This window comes from Tachyglossus aculeatus, chromosome 8, assembly GCF_015852505.1.
Source record: "Tachyglossus aculeatus isolate mTacAcu1 chromosome 8, mTacAcu1.pri, whole genome shotgun sequence".
NCBI classification, from domain to species: domain Eukaryota; kingdom Metazoa; phylum Chordata; class Mammalia; order Monotremata; family Tachyglossidae; genus Tachyglossus; species Tachyglossus aculeatus.
The window spans coordinates 3,537,372-3,559,394 of NC_052073.1; the positions used below are offsets into that span (position 1 = coordinate 3,537,372).

A 22,023-nucleotide genomic window follows, 5' to 3' on the forward strand; every position below is an offset into this window, starting at 1 on the left:
TGAGTAGCCTGTGAACTGTCCCCCTTTTAGACTGTGAGCCCACTGTTGGGTAGGGACTGTCTCTATATGTTACCAACTTGGACTTCCCAAGCACTTAGTACAGTGCTCTGCACACAGTAAGCGCTCAATAAATCCGATTGATTGATTGATTGACAGTAAGCATCCACCAACAATGTTTCAGTACAGTGCTTGGCACACAGTATGCGCTCAACAGATGCCACCGATTGATTCAGTACACTCCAGAGAGTAAGCGCTCAAATACCATTCAATATCTGTTCTCCCTCCCATGTGGGACAGGGATTGGGTCCAACCTGATTAGCTCATACCTACCCCAGGGCTTAGTAAAGTCCTTGGCTTAAAGTAAACACTTAACCAATACCATCGTCATCATCGCTGATGGGGTGATTCATTTGATTAGCTTTGTGGTACCTCTTCAGGGTCCTTTTTTTCCTTCACTTAATGACACCCCTGCCTCTCCCTTTACCTGAAAACCCTCAGTCACCTTGCAGCCTCTCTTTCGCCATCCCCTGCCCTTGACCATCCTTTTCTTGTCTTCCTTCTGTTGCTCTCCTCATCCTCGCGTCTCTCTCGGTCTGTCCCTCTTTTTCTCTCGCAGCTGTTCCGCAGCTCTCCTCCCTTTTCCATCTCTTAGTTGCTCCTCGGCAGCTACAGGGAAGGTTGGGGAGAGGCCGGTATTGAGCACTGACTCCACGCCGAGCACCTCTGTCCCTCAGCCGGGGCCTGACGGGAAAGAGGTTGTTCTGGGGATGTTGGCTCTTGGGTCAAGGGGAAGTAGGAGCGGCCTGGTTCAGCCTGAAACCCTGAAGGGTAAATACTTTGTGGGCTCAACTTCTGCTTTCCTTCTGCCATGGGTCTTCGCCTTCTCACAGGGGAGGAGGAGGGGGCGGCTGACTTTGTGCCCTCCTGCTGGGTCAGCCGGACTACGAGACCCCCTGTGGGACAGCCATCCTCATTCTGTATCGTTGCAATAATTCACAGCGTTTCAATCCAAATCAATAATCCTGTGTTCATTTCGGTAGAAAGCTATTTTAGCTTTCTGTTCCTTCTTAGTCTTAATATCTCCAGCCCAGGGACCATGGGTGTCAGTTCTGGGTGATCAGGGGACACTAAGTAATAATAGTAGTAATAATAATAATAATAATGGCATTTCTTGGACCATGGGTGTCAGTTCTGGGTGATCAGGGGACACTAAGTAATAATAGTAGTAATAATAATAATAATGGCATTTCTTAAGTGCTTACTGTGTGCAAAGCACTGTTGCAAGCGCTAGGGTGGTTACAAGGTGATCAGGTTGTCCCACAGGGGGCTCACAGTCTTAACCCCCATTTTATAGATGAGGTAACTGAGGCCCAGAGAAGTGAAGTGACTTGCCCAAAGTCACACAGCTGACAGTTGACGGAGCCGGGATTTGAACCCATGACCTCTGACTCCAAAGCCCGGGCTCTTTCCACTGAGCCATGCTGCTTCCTAGTGCACTAGTGACCTTGCATGAAAGAGAGTTGGGTAATCCTTGCTGTAACAAGCGAACCCAGGAAGAGTGGGCAGTGAGGTGTTGAGTTGAGACATCAAACTGACCAAAAGAGCAAGTCATATAACTTCTCTGGGCCTCAGTTTTCTCCTCTGTAAAGTGGGGATTAAGGATGTGAGCCCCATGTGGGACAAGGACTGATTAATCAGATTTACTTGTATTTACCCCAGTGCTTAGAACAGTGCTCGGCACATAGTAAGCACTTAAAAAGTACTGTAATTATCATCATTATTATTATTACTTACCTTTCCTTTGCCTTGGTTTCCTCCACTAAAAATAGGTGATGAAATATCTGCTCTCCTTCCCTCTTAAACTATGGGACAGGGATGGTTTTCAAGCTGATCACCTTGTATCTACCTCAGCAGTTTGTACAGTGCTTGGCAGATAGCACTGAGCAAATATCACATTTGTTATTCCCTCCCACTGTGAGTGTTCATCTTCCAACCCTGAGGACCACCGATGTAAATAAGAAAGAAGAAGGGAGTGATGGGTTGAGGGGAAATTTCACTCCTCAAGCTTAGGAGAAGTTTGTTTTCTGTAGAGAGTAGTCCTAGTTGCCTTATTCTCCCTATTTTCTCTTCCCAGGCCAATATGGAAACCCTTTAAATAAACACATTAGACATTATGAAGGATTATCGTACGATGTGGATGTATTACACCAGAAACACCAGCGTGCCAAGCGAGCAGTGTCACACGAAGACCAGTTTTTGCGTCTCAATTTTCATGCGCACGGACGGTAAGTGGCTTCCTCCCGTTTCATTTTGTATAACCATTCAAAGCCCTCTTGTACATGCGTGGTGACTTTAAAAAACAGAATAGCACTGAAAAATAACTTCGGGGTATTGATCAGCCTGACAGTAAGTGTGTTTATTAAATGCTTACTCTGTGCACGGCGAGAAAGCACAGTTGAGATGTAGACACAGGCCCTAGCTTTCGGGGGTCTCGCAACCGAAGATCAGCGTGACTAAGTTAATTTGAGTTTTTATGAATGGGAAGGAATTTTCATGAGTTTGGGTCAAGCGGTCTTTGCCTTGGTGAGCTGTGGCCCACAGCACTTTGTAACATCGGGCTATTTTAGCTTCTCTGGCTACTGTGGGAGCAGTCACCCAGCAGCAGTTCATGGGGGCAGATGAGAAATCCGGTTTTTGCCATGTCAGTGCCTTGGCGCAAATGGGGTGTCCAGATGGGAATGTCCTAGAGGTGAGATGAAATGTGAGATTGGTGGGAGAGATTGGGGCTAGTGGGGTCTCCTTTGCATAGGAGATCAACCAGTTAATAGTATTTATTGAGTGCTTATGGTGTCTAGAGAACTGTACGAAGCACGCGGGACAGTAGCAGCGTGGCTTAGTGGATAGAGCTTGGGCCTGGGGGTCAGAACTAAGCACTGGGGTAGATACAAGGCAGTTGGGTTGGTCACAGCCCCTGTTCCACTTGTGGCTCACAGTCTTCACCCCCATTTGACAGATGAGGTCACTGAGGCCGAAAGAACTGAAGTGACTTGCCCAAGGTCACCCAACAGACCAGTGGCGGAGCCAGGATTAGACCCCTGATCCTTCTGATTCCCAGACTCTTTCCACTATGTCACGCTACAAATCCTCTCCCCTTCCTTGAATTCCAACCCCTTTCTTCCACGTTCCATTTTCTAATCCTTTTATCATTCCATTGGTGTCTGGATGCTCTCCAGTTTCCCTACATTCCTCTCTAAAGCAAAACTGTATTACTAAATTAAACCCTAACAGAAAAACTCCTGGATGCCGGCATTTGAAAGCTTGGAGGATATTTCAGTTACCAGCCAGATTTGAGGTATACGGTTAGGCCAGAACCGCCCTTGAGCCCCAGAGACCTTTGAGCACAGAGCCCTCGAATCTGCTCTTCTCCCTAACTAGAGACAGACCTGGGAAAAATGGGAACGGAATTGTCAGAAGGGAAGGTTTAAATTTAGAAGAAGGTGATTAGATAATAATAATAATGATGGCATTTATTAAGCGCTTACTATGTGCAAAGCACTGTTCTAAGCGCTGGGGAGGTTACAAGGTGATCAGGTTGTCCAACGGGGGGGCTCAGTCTTAATCGCCATTTTACAGATGAGGCAACTGAGGCACGGAGAAGTTAAGTGACTTGCCCTAGACTGTGAGCCCACTGTTGGGTAGGGACTGTCTCTATATGTTGCCAACTTGTACTTCCCAAGCGCTTAGTACAGTGCTCTGCACACAGTAAGCGCTCAATAAATACGATTGATTGATTGATTGCCCAAAGTCACACAGCTGACAATTGGTGGAGCTGGGATTTGAACCCATGACCTCTGACTCCAAAGCCCGTGCACAGTAAGGAAGATTTGGAGGTAAAATAGCCCAGAGGCAGGGGGCTGGCTTACTTGACCTCAAACATCCCTTACCCTCTTGTCATGCTTTGAAACTGGGCACACTGGGCACACTGGGCATCACCCGGAGACTTGGATGATTGTAACTGGTGATTGGTTTCCTTTTCCTCCTACTACGATGTTGGCAGTAGATTTAATAATAATAATAATAATGATAATAGTTACAGTATTTTGTTAATGCTTACTACGTGCCTAGCACTGTTCTGAGCACTGGGATAGATAAAAGATATGCAGGTTGGACATATGTATATATGTTTGTACATATTTATTACTCTATTTATTTTACTTGTACATATCTATTCTATTTTATTTTGTTAGTATGTTTGGTTTTGTTCTCTGTCTCCCCCTTTTAGACTGTGAGCCCACTGTTGGGTAGGGACTGTCTCCATATGTTGCCAACTTGTACTTCCCAAGCACTTAGTACAGTGCTCTGCACACAGTAAGCGCTCAATAAATACGATTGATTGATTGATTGATTGACACAGTCGCTGTCCTACATGGAACTCAGTCAAGGGAGTAGGATTTAATCCATCGCAGAGCAGACACGTGGCGAAGCTGGAGTTGAAACCCAGGTCCTCTGACTCCCAGTCCTGGCCTCTTTCCATTAGGCCATGCTGCCTCCCCGCTTAGTAGAGAAAATGTCCTGATGCGTCTTAATAGATTGCTGTCCTAAAAAAAGGTATTTTTATATTTTTAATCAATTTCTTGCTGCTTGCCCTCAGGATCCCGTCATCTGTTGTTTTTTTCCTCTAAACACTAAAAAAAAAAAACGCCTCACTCAATTCCCCGTCTTAAAATGCTTCCCTATTTTTTTTTTAACCTTAATTCCTAGTGGAAATTTTCTCAGCTTTTCTTCTGCGTATCCTCCCCCAGAGTGACTCCACCTCCCTCCCCACAATAAGGTTTTGCCCTAACCATCCCTTCTTCACTGTTTCCAAGGTCACCCTTTCTCCTCAGGATGTTCAAAATTCTCATTCCATATCCGATCCCAACTCATTTATTGATATATTTTTTTCCCCTATGAGGTCACAGAAGAAGAGCCAATCCCTCTAGGATCTTAATTTTTTATTGGGGGAGAAGGATCAGTGGAAACTTGGGAGAACCATGGGAATATAGACTGTGAGCCCACTGTTGGGTAGGGACTGTCTCTATATGTTGCCAATTTGTACTTCCCAAGCGCTTAGTACAGTGCTCTGCACATAGTAAGCGCTCAATAAATACGATTGATTGATTGATTGAATATAAGTGCCAACCAAAATTAGAATTTTTCTAGACACATTTCAGAAGACCCATCCCCATTCATTCATTCATTCAATCGTATTTATTGAGCGCTTACTGTGTGCAGAGCACTGTACTAAGCGCTTGGGAAGTACAAGTTGGCAACATATAGAGACGTTCCCTACCCAACAGCGGGCTCACAGTCTAGAAGGGGGAGACAGACAACAAAACAAAACATATTAACAAAATAAAATAAATATGTACAAATAAAATAGAGTAATAAATACACACAAACATATATACATATATACAGGTGCTGTGGGGAGGGGAAGGAGGTAAGACGGGGAGGAGGGGGAGAGGAAGGAGGGGGCTCAGTTTGGGAAGGCCTCCTGGAGGAGGTGAGCTCTCAGTAGGGCTTTGAAGGGAGGAATCAATCAAACAATCAATCAATCAATCGTATTTATTGAGCGCTTACTGTGTGCAGAGCTAACTTGGTGGATGTGTGGAGGGAGGGCATCCCAGGCCAGTGGGAGGACGTGGGCCGGGGGTCGACGGCGGGACAGGTGAGAACGAGGTACGGTGAGGAGGTTAGCAGTTAGAGGTTAGGTTTATTAAGTGCTTACTATGTGCCAAGCACTGTACTAAGCACTGATGTAGGTACTGGACACGGTCCCTGTCCCACATGGGGCTCACAGTCTTAATCCCCATTTTACAGATGAGGTAACTGAGGCACAGAGAAGTTACTGTAAACTCGCTGTGGGCAAGGAACGTGTCTGCCAAGTCCGATGTATTGTACTGCAGCGTGGCTCAGTGGAAGAAGCACGGGCTTTGAAGTCAGAGGTCATGGGTTCAAATCCCGGCTCCGCCACTTGTCAGCTGTGTGACTTTGGGCAAGTCACTGAACTTCTCTGGGCCTCAGTTCCCTCATCTGTAAAATGGGGATGAAGACTGGGAGCCCCACGTGGGACAACCTGATCACCTTGTAAATTCCCCAGCGCTTCGAACAGTGCTCTGCACATAGTAAGCGCTTAATGAATGCCATTAAAAAAAAAAGTGCTTAGTACAGTGGTCTGCACGTAGTAAGTGCTCAATAAATGCCATGGATTGATTTTTTTTTAGCCCTGCTCCAAGCCCTTCTGCCAGTCGGGGTGGCCAAGGGACAGTCCTTAGGCAGTGTGGAAGTGGGCAAGTTTTCCAACCCCCTCCATAGTCAAAGGGGGAGCACTGTTGAGCCAGTTAGGGAGCATATCCATGGACACAAGCCACCGATAGTCTTTACTGAGTGACTACTGTGTGTGTAGTCACTCAATAATTTTATTACTCTATTTCTATTTATTTATTTATTTATTTTACTTGTACATTTCTATCCTATTTATTTTATTTTGTTGGTATGTTTGGTTCTGTTCTCTGTCTCCCCCTTTTAGACTGTGAGCCCACTGTTGGGTAGGGACTGTCTCTATGTGTTGCCAATTTGTACTTCCCAAGCGCTTAGTACAGTGCTCTGCACATAGTAAGCGCTCAATAAATACGATTGATTGATTGATTGATTGTAGCACTGGAATGCTGTTTGTACTTTCCCAGACATTAAGTACAATGCTCTAACTGTTCAGTAAATGTTACCAATCGATAATAGAGGTTTTCACAAGCTATCCTTGTTATATCGTACTCTTTAAATAATAATTTATTCTTTAATAATAATAATATTAATAATAATAAACTCTTTAAAGAATAATAATAATAATGATGGTATCTGTTAAGCACTTACTATGTGCAAAGCACTGTTCTAAGCGCTGGGGGGGATGCAAGGTGACCAGGTTGTCCCACGGGGGGCTCTCAGTCTTCATCCCCATTTTACAGATGAGGGAACTGAGGCCCAGAGAAGTGACTTGCCCAGAGTCACACAGCTGACCATTGGCGGAGCCGGGATTTGAACCTCTGACGCCAAAGCCCAGGCTCTTTCCACTGAGCCACGCTGCTTCTCTAAGCAGCGCTTAGTATAGTGCTCTGCACACAGTAAGCGCTCAATAAATACTGTCGATTGATGGATACCTAAGACTTTTCCACCCCGCTGAGTTGACAAAGGATACAGAGGTACAGATAGACCGGAAGCTCGTTGTGGGCAGGGAATGCGTCTGTTGTATTGTTATGTTGTTCTCTCCCAGGCGCTTAGTACAGTGCTCTGCACACAATAAGCGCTCAATACGGACGATTGATGGATTGAGAAGTGGCAGATCCCCTTCATGCTTTGTGGCTGGCAAGTCCGTTCATTCATTCATTCATTCAATCGTATTTAATGAGCGCTTACTGTGTGCAGAGCACTGTACTAAGCGCTTAGGAAGTACAAGTTAGCAACGTATAGAGACGGTCCCTACCCAACAGTGGGCTCACAGTCTAGAAGGGGGAGACAGAGAACAAAACAAAACATATTCTTAGGGCTCGGAAGGCACAAATAGTTAGGCTTGCCCTGGGCAGGCACGTCTGGTGTGTCGGAAGTTGCTCCATCATCATCATTAATCGTATTTATTGAGCGCTTACTATGTGCAGAGCACTGTACTAAGCGCTTGGGAAGTACAAGTTGGCAACATATAGAGACAGTCCCTACCCAACAGTGGGCTCCAATCCCAGACATTCAAGTCGACTGACCGAACAGCGGGATATCTGTCCCGAACGTCATTAAGATGAGTAACGGTGCATATTTTTAGTTCGTTTAAGGGAGTTAAATAAAATACCAATTTATAAAAAGTTCCGAACCCAGGAATGCAAAATGAATCTGTGACCATCTGTTCAGTATGAGTGTTGGTGTCGACAAAGAGCTCTGCCGCTCTGAAGAAGAGGCTTCCATATGTTGCTCTACATGGTTTTAATTGCTCTATTAGGCAGTTTTTTTTTTTCTTTTGCTAGTGGGCTGAGGTCTGTTGGTTTTAATTCATAAGCATTAATCAGGTGGCCGATCAACATTTTTTTTAAAAAAAAAACCTTTCATTTTAATATTTCTTTCTCTGTGGATACATTTTATTTATGGTTAAACCTGGCTCTACTGTACATGTATATATAACATTATATTATATTTAAAGATTTCAACATAAGTGCTGCAGGGTAGGGGGTGGGGCGAATATCAAATGTCCAAAGGTCACAGATGGAAGCGCATAGATGACGCAGAATCAATCAGTCGTATTTATTGAGCACTTACTGTGTGCAGAGCACTGTACTAAGCGCTTGGGAAGTACAAGTTGGCAACATATAGAGACAGTCCCTACCCACCAGTGGGCTCTTGAGCCGGGGAAAAGAGGTCTTAATCGGGGAAGGCCTCTAGACTGCAAGCTCATTGTGGGCAGGGAATGTGTCTGTTTATCGTTCTATTGTACTTTCCCACGTACTTAGTACAGGGCTCTGCACACAGTAAGCGCTCAATAAATACGATTGAATGAATGAATGAGATGTGACCTTAATAATGCTTTGAGGGTGGCGAGAGTGGTGGTCTGGCATGTATGGAAGTTGACCGTACAGGGTGTCCGCCCCCATTATTATCAACCAGTCATATTTATTGAGTGCTTATAATAATAATGATGGTATTTGTTAAGCGCTTACTCTGTGCAAAGCACTGTTCTTAGCGCTGGGGGGAAACAAGGTGATCAGGTTGTCCCACGTGGGGCTCACAGTCTTCATCCCCATTTTACAGATGAGGTAACTGAGGCACAGAGAAGTCAAGTGACTTGCCCAAAGTCACACAGCTGACAAGTGGCGGAGCCGGGATTAGAACCCATGGCCTCTGACTCCCAAGCCCGGCCTCTTTCCACTGAACCACGGTGTTTCTCCTTTGTGCAGAGCACTGTATTAAGAGTTTAGGTGAATACGGTATAACAGATGGTAGACATTCCCTGCCCCCAAGGAGCTTGCAGTCTACTAACAGTGGCATTTGTTAAGCACTTACTATGTGCCAAGCACTGTTCTAAGCGCCGGGGGGATACAAGGTGATCAGGTTGTCCCACGTGGGACTCACAGTCTTCATTCCCATTGTACAGCTGAGGGAACTGAGGTTCCGAGAAGTTTGTGACTTGCCCAAGGTCACACAGCAGACATGTGGCAGAGTCAGGATTCGAACCCATGACCTCTGACTCCAAAGCCCATGCTCTTTCCACTGAGCCACGCTGCTTCTACAGTGTACTTACACTCCTCTCAAGCTGTGGTGGCTTCTAGCGGGGCAGGAACCCACCCCACCCCAAACACAAACATACAGAATGGGGCTTGGAGTGCTACCATAGCTGCTAATAATAATAATAATAACAATAATAATAATAATAACAATAATAATACTTGTTAGAGCTTACTGAGTGCTCAGCACTGTTCTAAACCCTGGGATTCTAGACTGTGAGCCTGCTCTTCTGTAGGGACCGTCTCTATATGTTGCCAACTTGTACTTCCCAAGCGCTTAGTACAGTGCTCTGCACACAGTAAGCGCTCAATAAATACGATTGAATGAATGAACAGATACAAGTTAATCAAGTTAGACACGGTCCCTGTCCCACAGTGAGCTCACAGGCCAAGGCTCAGTGGAAAGAGCCCGGGCTTTGGAGTCAGAGGTCATGGGTTCGAATCCTAGCTCCGCCAATTGTCAGCTGTGTGACTTTGGGCAAGTCACTTCACTTCTCTGTGCCTCAGTTCCCTCATCTGTAAAATGGGGATTAAGACTGTGAGCCCCCCACATGGGACAACCTGATCACCTTGTAACCTCCTCAGCGCTTAGAACAGTGCTTTGCACATAGTAAGCGCTTAATAAATGCCATCATTATTATTATTGTTATTATTATCCCCACTTAATACTGAGTTAACTGAGGCCCAGAGAAGTAAAGCGACTTGCCCCAAGTCACACAGCAGACACGTGGCGGAACGGGGATTAGAACCCGTGACCTCTGCCTCCAAAGCCCGGGCTCTTTCCACTATACCATGCTGCTTCCCTCGTCCCCCTCTCCATCCCCCCCCATCTTACCTCCTTCCCTTCCCCACAGCACCTGTATATATGTATATATGTTTGTACATATTTATTACTCTATTTATTTATTTTACTTGTACATATCTATTCTATTTATTTTATTTTGTTAGTATGTTTGGTTTTTTTTTCCTCTGTCTCCCCCTTTTAGACTGTGAGCCCACTGTTGGGTAGCGACTGTCTCTATATGTTGCCAATTTGTACTTCCCAAGCGCTTAGTACAGTGCTCTGCACATAGTAAGCGCTCAATAAATACGATCGATTGATTGATAGGTAGTAAAGCTATTGAGGTTATGGCCAAGAGGAGTGTTCAGAGGAAGAAGCCATTTGGGGATAGCCCCAAGTCCAGGCCGGGGTGACCCCAGGGGAGAGGTGGACTTCACATTTGACCCTTAAAGCGAGGCAGAGGCCACCGTTTTGGAAACTGTGGGGCCCTGGGTTTTAATCTCAGCTCTACCATTCCCTTGCCGAGTGGCCGAGTGGGAGAAATTTCCCTGGCTGAATTTCAACATCCGTTAACGCCGTCTTAATAGGTAAAAACCGAGGCCTGCCAAAAGAAAAGATCCACGTTTTATGTTAACAGAAGCCAAGGATCTGACCCTGAATATCGTCTTTCAAGAGGGAGGGTAAATGTATGGGCGAGCTTCATGAATTTATTCCCCAAGCTGATCCAGACTGTGAGCCCACTGTTAGGTAGGGACCGTCTCTATATGTTGCCAACTTGTACTTCCCAAGCGCTTAGTACAGTGCTCTGCACACAGTAAGCGCTCAATAAATACGATTAATTGATTGATTGATCCAGCTCTCCCCTTCCCACCCCACAGCACGTATGTCAATGTCTGTAATTTATTTATACTAAAGTCTTTCTCCCCCTCTCTAGACTGTTAGCTCTTGGTGGGCAGGAAATGCGTCTGTTTATTGTTCTGTTGTACTCTCCCAAGCGCTTAGTACAGTGCTCTGCGTACAGTGAGCGCTCAATAAATACGATTGAAGGAATGAATGAATGAACCTGGAGTTTGCGCTAGTCCAGACAAGGCCCATCGCTGGTCCGGTGAGGAAGTTAAAATAGGAAACCTTTGGATCTTTACTATGGTTAAGAAGATCCAGAGAATTTGCCCAACTCTGGGATTGCCAACTTGTACTTCCCAAGCGCTTAGTACAGTGCTCTGCACACAGTAAACGCTCAATAAATACGATTGATTGATTGATTGATCCAGCTCTCCCCTTCCCACCCCACAGCACGTATGTCAATGTCTGTAATTTATTTATACTAAAGTCTTTCTCCCCCTCTCTAGACTGTTAGCTCTTGGTGGGCAGGAAATGAGTCTGTTTATTGTTCTGTTGTACTCTCCCAAGCGCTTAGTACAGTGCTCTGCGTACAGTGAGCGCTCAATAAATACGATTGAAGGAATGAATGAATGAACCCGGAGTTTGCGCTAGTCCAGACGAGGCCCATCGCTGGTCAGGTAAGGAAGTTAAAATGGGAAACCTTTGGATCTTTACTATGGTTAAGAAGATCCAGAGAATTTGCCCAACTCTGGGATTGCCAACTTGTACTTCCCAAGCACTTAGTACAGTGCTCTGCACACAGTAAGCGCTCAATAAATACGATTGATTGATTGAATGATTGCAGGAGGGTGTAGAAAGTAGGTCGAGATTAGAAGACAGGTCTGCGACATTCCGGTTTTTGCTCCCTTGATTCTTTTTCCCCCTCCCAGACCCACAGCACTGGTGTACGTACTGTTATTTATTTGTACTGCTGTCTGTTCCCCCATGTCTAGACTGTAAACTCCTAGTGGGCAGGGAATTTGCATCTTTATTAGTTGTATTGTACTCTCCCAAGCACTTAGTACAGTGCTCTGCACGCAGTAAGCACTCAATCAATGCAATGGAATTAAAGGGAAGGTGAGTAGAAAGAGGACGTGCACAATTCTTTCAGCTTTCAGGTTTTCAGAGAGGCAGAATTTTAATAAATTCTGGTGGTCAGAAGGTCATGGGTTCTAATTCTGGCTCATCCACTTGTCCGTGTATCTGCTTTGTGACCTTAGGCCCGTCACTTCACTTCTCTGTACCTCAGTTCCCTCATTTGTAAAATGGGAGTTGAGACTGTGAGCCTGATGTGGGACAGGGACTGTGTCCAAGCCGATTTGCTTGTATCTATCATCATCATCATCATCAATCGTATTTATTGAGCGCTTACTATGTGCAGAGCACTGTACTAAGCGCTTGGGAAGTACAAATTGGCAACATATAGAGACAGTCCCTACCCAACAGTGGGCTCACAGTCTAAAAGGGGGAGACAGAGAACAAAACCAAACATACTAACAAAATAAAATAAATAGGATAGATATGTACAAGTAAAATAAATAAATAGAGTAATAAATATGTACAACCATATATACATATATACAGGTGCTGTGGGAAGGGAAGGAGGTAAGATGGGGGGGATGGAGAGGGGGACGAGGGGGAGAGGAAGGAAGGGGCTCAGTCTGGGGCTCAGTCAGCATCTATCCCAGTGCTTAGTATAGTGTCTTGCACAAAGTAAGCACTTAAAAAATACAACAATTTATTTTTTATTTTTTGTAGGCTAAGCTTGTGGGCAGGGAACACGTTTGCCAACTCTGTATATTCTCTCCCACACATTTAGTACAATGTTCGGCACATAGTAAGTGCTCAATAAATACGATCTATCGATCGGTTAATTGATAAAATGCAGAGTCAGAGACAAATTCATTACACAGGGGATAGCCCGCTGATACAACTGCATTGAAAAATTCAAAATTTCTCCAAGTTCAGAGTGGATTTCCTACCCCTAGTCTAAATTAGTGAGGTTCTTAAAACTCTATTTTCTTCCAATCTGTTTTCTTCCTAACACTATTCTGGATTTAGTTGCATAAAATAGCTTCATTGTATAGAGAACTTAATTGTTTCCTCGAAAATAACTATTGTACTAATGGTATCTATTTATAATCCCAGCCCTGGGGGGTTTTACTTTTTGTGAATGAAATCATTATGACACTTGCCTGCTTTTTAATAAATTCCAGCTTTACCCTTTCCTTCCCCTGAGCATTATTAATCAATCGTATTAATTGGGCGCTTACTGTGTACAGAGCACTGTACTAAGCACTTAGGAGAGTACAGCACAGCAATAATCATCAATCGTATTTATTGAGCGCTTACTGTGTGCAGAGCACTGTACTAAGCGCTTGGGAAGTACAAGTTGGCAACATATAGAGACAGTCCCTACCCAACAGTGGGCTCACAGTCTAAAAGGGGGAGACAGATAACAAAACCAAACATACTAACAAAATAAAATAAATAGAATAGATATGTACAAGTAAAATAAATAAATAAATAGAGTAACAAATATGTACAAACATATATACATATATACAGGTGCAGTGGGGAAGGGAAGGAGGTAAGATGGGGGGATGGAGAGGGGGACGAGGGGGAGAGGAAGGAAGGGCTCAGTCTGGGAAGGCCTCCTGGAGGAGGTGAGCTCTCAGTAGGGCCTCAGTAGTAGCAATAATAATTATTACGGTATTTGTTAAGCACTTACTATGTACAAGGGACTGTACTAAGTGCTGGGGTGAATACAAGCCAATCAGCTTGGACACAGTCTCTGTCCTGCGTGGGGCTCACAGTCTTAATCCCCATTTTATAGGTGAGGTTAACTGAGGCACAGAGAAATGAAGGGACTTAGCCAGGGTCACACAGTGGACAAGTGTAACATATATAACAGACACATTGCCCTAGACGTTTCTCCAAAATATTTCCATTAGGAGAGGGAACGATTTTTGAAGGAAGTTGGTTCGAGGTGACCCTGGCACTCTTTGAGTTTCTCCTTTTTTACTTGGAGCCATATTTTTCTTCCAATCGTATTAATTGGGTGCTTACTGTGTACAGAGCACTGTACTAAGCATGTAGGAGAGTACAACACAGCAATAATAATTATTACGGTATTCGTTAAGCACTTACTATGTACAAGGGACTGTCCTAAGCGCTGGGGTGAATACAAGCCAATCAGCTTGGACACAGTCTCTGTCCTGCGTGGGGCTCACAGTCTTAATCCCCATTTTACAGGTGAGGTAACTGAGGCACAGAGAAATGAAGGGACTTAGCCAGGGTCACACAGCGGACAAGTGTAACATATGTAACAGACACATTGCCCTAGATGTTTCTCCAAAATATTTCCATTCGGAGAGGGAACGATTTTTGAAGGGAGTTGGTTCGAGGTGACCCTGGCACTCTTTGAGTTTCTCCTTTTTCACTTGGAGCCATATTTTTCTTCCGATCGAAAGTATGTTTAAGACTTGAGAGTTTTTCTCTCGATGTTCTGAGAAACCTCCCGCTGCTGTTTTTTCACGTAGACCGTTGGCATCTGGCCTTTCTCAGGATGGAGATTTGCAAATGACGCTGTTCTTTAGCCCCCTAGACTGTAAATTCCTTTTGCGTAGGGATCATGCCTACTAACTCCGTTGTACTGTCCTCTCCCAAGCTCTTAGTGCCGTGCTCTTCACAGAGCGCTCAATAAATACCATTTCTTAAAAATGATCTTTAAGCGCTTACTATGGGCCAGGCACTGTTCTAAGCCCTGGAGTAGATACAAGGTAATCAAATAGGACATAGTCCAGATCCCATATGGGGCTCACAATCCTAATCCCCAGTTTACAGATGAGGGGACTGAGGCACAGACAAGTGGCGGAGCCAGGATTAGAATCCAGTACCTCCGACTCCCAGGCCAAGCTGCTTCCCCTTGACCACTGACACCTTCCTCAGTGGAAAGAGCCCGGGCTTTGGAGTCAGAGGTCACGAGTTCAAATCCCGGCTCCGCCAGTTGCCAGCCGCGAGACTTTGGGCAAGTCACTTCTCTGTGCCTCAGTTACCTCATCTGTAAAATGGGGATTAAGACTGGGAGCCCCCCGTGGGACAACCTGTTCACCTTGTAACCTCCCCAGCGCTCAGAACAGTGCTTTGCACATAGTAAGCACTTAATAAATGCCATCATTGTTATTATTATTACCTCCCACCTCCCTCTCCATTCCCACAGACCCATTCCAGCCCTAGCCTCAATCAATCAATCAATCAATCAATCAATCAATCATATTTATTGAGCGCTTACTGTGTGCAGAGCACTGTACTAAGCGCTTGGGAAGTACAAGTTGGCAACATATAGAGACAGTCCCTACCAACAGTGGGCTCACAGTCTAGAAGGGGGAGACAGACAACAAAACCAAACATACTAACAAAATAAAATAAATAATAAATAAATAAATAGAGTAATAAATATGTACATATATACAGGTGCTGTGGGGAAGGGAAGAAGGTAAGATGCGGGGGTTGGAGAGGGGGACGAGGGGGAGAGGAAGGAAGGGGCTCTGTCTGGGAAGGCCTTCCATCAATCGAACTATCAATGGTATGTATTGAGCGCTGAGCAGAGCACTGTGCTAAACACTCGGGAGCATACAAAAGACTATCCCCGTCCACAAGGAGATCTTTCCACCTGGCTTATTTCAGCAGTCTCCTCGCTACTCACCATCCTCTTTGTCTTCCATCTCTTCTCCTGTGTGAGGAAAATTGATTCTGTCATCTCTCGATCAGAAGCATCACAGCCTGGCGGATAAAGCACGGGCCTGGCTTCTAATCCGGCTTCTGCTCTGTGGATTCGGGCAAGCCACGTCCCTTCTCCGTGCCCCAGTGACCTCATCTGCAAAATGGGGATTAAGACTGCGAGCCCCGTGTGGGACATGGATCGTGTCCAACGTGGTTAGCTTGTACCCACCTCAGCGCTTAGGACAGTGCCTGGCACATGGTCTAAGCGCTTCACAAGTATCATTAAAAAAAAAAAGCCCACAGTTCCTCCAAATCTCTGACCTACCAACCAAAACTTCAAGTTCTGCAATGGACTTGAAGTTCTTTCCTCTTCTCCCACTCCCTTCTACATCGCCCTGCCCTGCACCTTTTTTTCATCCGCCCGTCCCAGCCCCACACCACTTATCCATCATCATCATCATCAATCGTATTTATTGAGCGCTTACTATGTGCAGAGCACTGTACTAAGCGCTTGGGAAGTACAAATTGGTAACATATAGAGACAGTCCCTACCCAACAGTGGGCTCACAGTTTAAAAGGGGGGAGACTGTCATTTATTTATTTCCATTAATGTCGGGCTCCCCTTCTTGACTCTAAGCTCATTGTGGGCAGGGAATGTGTCTGTTTATTCTATTGTACGCCCCCAAGCACTTAGTACAGTGCTCTGCACACAGTAAATGCTCAATAAATATAGTTGAATGAGTAATAATAATAATAATAATAATGGCATTTATTAAGCACTTACTATGTGCAAAGCACTGTTCTAAGCGTTGGGGAGGTTACAAGGTGATTGGCTGTCCCATGGGGGGCTCACAGTCTTAATCCCCATTTTACAGATGAGGTAACTGAGGCACGGAGAAGTTAAGCCTTTTGGACTGTGAGCCCACTGTTGGGTAGGGACTGTATATATGTTGCCAACTTGTACTTCCCAAGCGCTTGGTACAGTGCCCTGCACACAGTAAGAACTCAATAAATACGATTGATTGAATGATTAAGTGATTTGTCCAAAGTCCAAAGTCACACAGCTGACAATTGGCAGAGCCAGGATTTGAACCCATGACCTCTGACTCCAAAGTCCGTGCTCTTTTCCACTGAGCCACACTGCTTCTCTGAATGAATGAAAAGAGTTGCCAGTGGACTCTTTCAAGATAAGCAGACTTGTTTGTGTTTACTACAGTGTCACTAGGAGATGTCCATTCCATGGTATGTCACTGTCGATAGAAAATGCCGTACAGAAGTTCGAGGCCGGGGCTGACTCCAGTGTGAGCTACAGACAAGTTTCTCCTTTCAACAGGGAGGAACACCAGCATTTTCAATCGGTAAAATGAAGGTTACACTTCTCTGTGCCTCAGTTACCTCATCTGTGAAATGGGGATGAAGACTGTGAGACCCTCAAGGGACAACCTGATCACCTTGTAACCTCCCCAGTGCTTAGAACAGTGCTTTGCACATAGTAAGCGCTTAATAAATGCCATTATTATTATTATTATTATTATTATTGTTATTATTATTATTATTTCACTTCTCTGTACTGCACTTACCTCATTTATAAAATGAAGGTTACACTTCTCTGGGCCTCAGTTACCTCATCTGTGAAATGGGGATGAAGACTGAGCCCCCCGAGGGACAACCTGATCACCTTGTAACCTCCCCAGCGCTTAAAACAGTGCTTTGCACCTAAGAAGCGCTTAATAAATGCCATCATTATTATGTTTCACTTCTCTGTACCACACTTACCTCATCTGTAAAATGAAGGTTACACTTCTCTGGGCCTCAGTTACCTCATCTGTGAAATGGGGATGAAGACTGAGCCCCCCAAGGGACAACTTGATCACCTTGTAACCACATAGTAAGCGCTTAATAAATGCCATCATTATTATTATTATTATTTCACTTCTCTGTACCGCACTTACCTCATCTGTATAATGAAGGTTACACTTCTCTGGGCCTCAGTTACCTCATCTGTGAAATGGGGATGACGACTGAGCCCCCCCGAGGGACAACCTGATCACCTTGTAACTTCCCCAGCGCTTAGAACAGTGCTTTGCACATAGTAAGCGCTTAATAAATGCCATTATTATTATTATTAACACCGTTTCTTTTTTTAATATGGAAATCACTGGGTAATCTTTCTAGTGTGGGAGCATTTAATTTAAAACTTACGTTTGACAGGACTTGAGGTATTTAAGAGATGGAACGTCAAGGTTGAAAATAATAAATCGTCGTCTTAACTCTGCATTTTAATGGATCCTTGAAAGAGACCCGTGTGGGCTTGGGAAAGGCCTTTGGTATCACATGCCCTGGGCAGGAAAGCGTTAGAATGTGGGGCCTGTCTAATTCAGGGTGGACTAGACTGTTCCTGGTTGTTGTTTTTTTTCTGTATTTTGATTTTCAGTGGTATTTGTTAAGTGCTTACTAAAGGAATAATAATTGCGGTATCTGTTAAGTGCTTGCAATGTGCCATCTTACCTCCCATCTTACCTCCATCCCCCCATCTTACCTCCTTCCCTTCCCCACAGCACCTGTATAGATGTATATATGTTTGTACATATTTATTACTCTATTTTACTTGAACATATGTATTCTATTAATTTTATTTTGTTAGTATGTTTGGTTTTGTTCTCTGTCTCCCCCTTTTAGACTGCGAGCCCACTGTTGGGTAGGGACTGTCTCGATATGTTGCCAGCTTGTACTTCCCAAGAGCTTAGTACAGTGCTCTGCACACAGTAAGCGCTCAGTAAATACAATTGACTGATTGATTGATTGCCAGGCATTGTACTATAAACATCTGTACAGTATTTATATGAGTATCTGTACAGTATTTACTTATATCAATGCCTCTCCCCCTCTAGGCTGTCAGCTCGTTGTAGGCAGGGAATGTGTCTGCTTTATTGTTGTATTGCACTCTCCCAAGTGCTTAGTACAGCGCTCTGCATGCAATAAGCACTCAGTAAATATGATTGAATGAACGTGCTGGAGTAGATACAAGATAATCAGGTTGGACACAGTCCCCGTCCCACACAGGGCTCCCAATCTCAATTCCCATTGTGCTGATGAGATAACAGGCCCAGGGAAGTGAGGTGACTTGCCCAAGGTCGCACAGCAGACGAGTGGTGGAGGCTGGATTGGAACCCAGGTCCTTCTCACTGCTACTTGGTCCAGTTACTATACTAAGCGCTGGGGTAGATCCAAGCTAATCAGGTTGGACACAGTCCCGGTCCCACATGGGGCTCACAGGCTCAATCCCCGTTTTACAGAAGGGGCACAGAGAAGTGAAATGACTTGCCCAGGGTCACACAGCAAACCACCGGTGGAGCCAGTGCGCCCCTAGGGGAACCCTCCAGACTGAGCTCGTTGTGGGCAGGAAATGTGTGCGCTTATTGTTAAGTTGTACTCTCCCAGGTGCTTAGTACAGTGCTCTGCACACAGTAAGCACTCAGTAAATACAGATGAATGAAGGAAGGAAGAAAGGAAGGAACGAAGGAAGGAAGGAAAGGAAGGAAGGAGAAAGAAGGAAGGAAGGAGAAAGAAAAGAAAGAAAGAAAGGAAGAAAGAAAGAAATGTGGCAGAAAGGCAGGAAATGTGTGTGCTTATTGTTAAATTGTACTCTCCCAGGTGCTTAGTACAGTGCTCTGCACACAGTAAGCACTCAATAAATACAGATGAATGAAGGAAGGAAGAAAGGAAGGAAGGAAGGAAAGGAAGGAAGGAGAAAGAAGAAAGGAAGGAAGGAAGGAAAGGAAGGAAGGAAGGAGAAAGAAGAAAGAAAGAAAGAGAAAGGAAGGAAGGAGAAAGAAGAAAGAAAGAAAGAGAAAGGAAGGAAGGAGAAAGAAGAAAGAAAGAAAGAAAAAGAAAGAAAGAAAGAAATGTGGCAGGAAGGCAGGAAATGTGTGTGCTTGTTGTTAAATTGTACTCTCCCAGGTGCTTAGTACAGTGCTCTGCACACAGTAAGCACTCAATAAATACAGATGAATGAAGGAAGGAAGAAAGAAAGGAAAGGGAGGGAGGGAGGGAGAGAGGGAGAGAGAGAGAGAGAGAAGAGAGAGAAAAGAGAGAAAAGTCAGACAAACACGGTTCCGGATCAGACGGGGCCTGGCAGGAACCAGAGTTGGCTCGACCCTGATTTCCCACCTATCTAAGGGGCTTCCTCATCTAGGCTGTTCCGCGTTGAACGTTCGCTTTCTAAAAAAAAAAAAAATTCCAGCCATCATCCAGCACATTCATCATGGCACATTTCCCAAGTGTGACGTTTGACAATTCCATTCCCCTGAAATGATGAACAATTAGACCTTACTGAACCATGGCCATTTGCTCTGCCCCGGACCGTAGGCATATGGTGGCTTCTTGATCGTCTGACCATCTAATTACAGTAGTGCCCTGTCTTGAAGAAGCCAGCTGCCGAACGTTTCGCTCGATGGGGTAATCGGGCAAGTTTGGGCAAATTATTTCAAATTCTAAGTAGCGAGTACATTGTCAATCGGTGGTCAGGCACATGTGTGTTCAAGTATCACGTGTGTGTGCACGCGCATATAATGATAATGATGGTATTTAAGGGCTTACTTTGTGTCAACTATTGTTCTAAGCCCTGGGTTAGATAAAAAGCTAATCAGGGTGGACCTAGTCCCTGTCCCACATGGGGCCCACAGTTTTAATCGTCGTCATTATCAATTATCATTACTGTGTGCAGAGCACTGAATTGAGCACTTGGGAAAGTACAATACCAACGGATGATGAAGAGGAGGCTGATAATAATAATAATAATGATGGCATTTGTTAAGCGCTTACTATGTGTGAAGCACTGTTCTAAGAGCTGGGGGGGATACAAGGTGATCAGGTTGTCCCACGTGGGGCTCACAGTCTTCATCCCCATTTTACAGATGAGGGACCTGAGGCTCAGAGAAGTTAAGCGACTTGCCCAAGGCCACACAGCAGACATGCGGCGGAGTCGGGATTAGAACCCACAACCTCCGACTCCCAAGCCCAGGCTCTTTCCACTGAGCCACGCTGCTTCCCTAGCCACGCTGCTGTTGCTCGTCTAGTCCATTATCCTGCTTTCTTTACAAGGAAAAAAAATAAAGAAAGCGGGATAATGGACTAGACAAGCATCAGCCTCTCCCCCTTTTAGACTGTGAGCCCACTGTTGGGTAGGGACTGTATATGTTGCCAACTTGTACTTCCCAAGCGCTTAGTACAGTGCTCTGCACACAGTAAGCGCTCAATAAATACGATTGATTGATTGATTGATCATCATCATCATTTACTTGTAAAATCTTCTTCAGGAAGGTGGCAGGGCCAGGATTAGAACCCAGGTTCTTCTGACTCTCAGGACCATGCTCTATCAACTAGGCATACTGCTTCTCCAGACGTGTTCCTTACCCACAAGGAGCTCCTCTAAACTCATTCAATCAGTCACTCAGTGGTCTTTATTGAGTGCTTACTGTGTGTGGAGCACTGCACTAAGTGCTCGGGAAAGCACAGTACACATAGACACTTTCCCTGCCCTCAGAGACTTACATTTCTTCCACATTTCCACATTTCTTCTCCTCACTTCTTCACTCCCAACTCTCTCACCTCCATCTCCCCACCTCCGCTGCCTTCCAGCTTGTGACAACCCTCCCCACCCCCCAATCCCACAGACCATTTTGTCCAGGCCTTTTTTTAATGCTTTTTGGTAAGCACTTATTATTATTATTATCAATCGTATTTATTGAGCGCTTACTGTGTGCAGAGCACTGTACTAAGCGCTTGGGAAGTACAAGTTGGCAAAATATAGAGACAGTCCCTACCCAACAGAGGGCTCACAGTCTAAAGGGGGAGACAGAGAACAAAACCAAACATATTAACAAAATAAAATAAATAGAATAGATATGTACAAGTAAAATAAATAAATAAATAAGAGTAATAAATATGTACAAACATATATACATATATACAGGTGCTGTGAGGAAGGGAAGGAGGTAAGATGGGGGGATGGAGAGGGGGATGAGGGGAAGAGGAAGGAAGGGGCTTACTTACTATGCACCAGGAACTGTACTAAGCGCTGGAGGAGATACAAGCTAATCAGATTAGACAACAGTCCCTGTCCCCTCCTAAGGCTAACAGTCTTAATCCCCATTTCACAGACGAGAAAACTGAGGCCCGGAGAACCGAAGCGACTTGCCTGAGGTCACACAGAGGACAGGTGGCTGACGGGATTTGAACCCTGGTCCTCTTGACTCTCGGGCCCGTGCTCTTTCAGTTGCTTTCTCTGCAAGCCTGTCTACATGTCCACCTGTCTACATGTTTTCATTCATTCAG

The 22,023-nt window shown here is 44.9% G+C and overlaps 1 protein-coding gene across 1 annotated transcript in view; it reads left to right on the plus strand.

The window, feature by feature from the left end:
- Positions 1 to 22,023, plus strand: part of ADAM10 (ADAM metallopeptidase domain 10) — a 158,272-nt gene that overhangs the window by 38,087 nt on the left and 98,162 nt on the right. Inside the window, exon 2 of the mRNA XM_038750413.1 lies at positions 2,135 to 2,285. Coding sequence (XP_038606341.1) covers positions 2,135 to 2,285 — 151 coding nt within the window. The remainder of the gene's footprint in view (positions 1 to 2,134; positions 2,286 to 22,023) is intronic.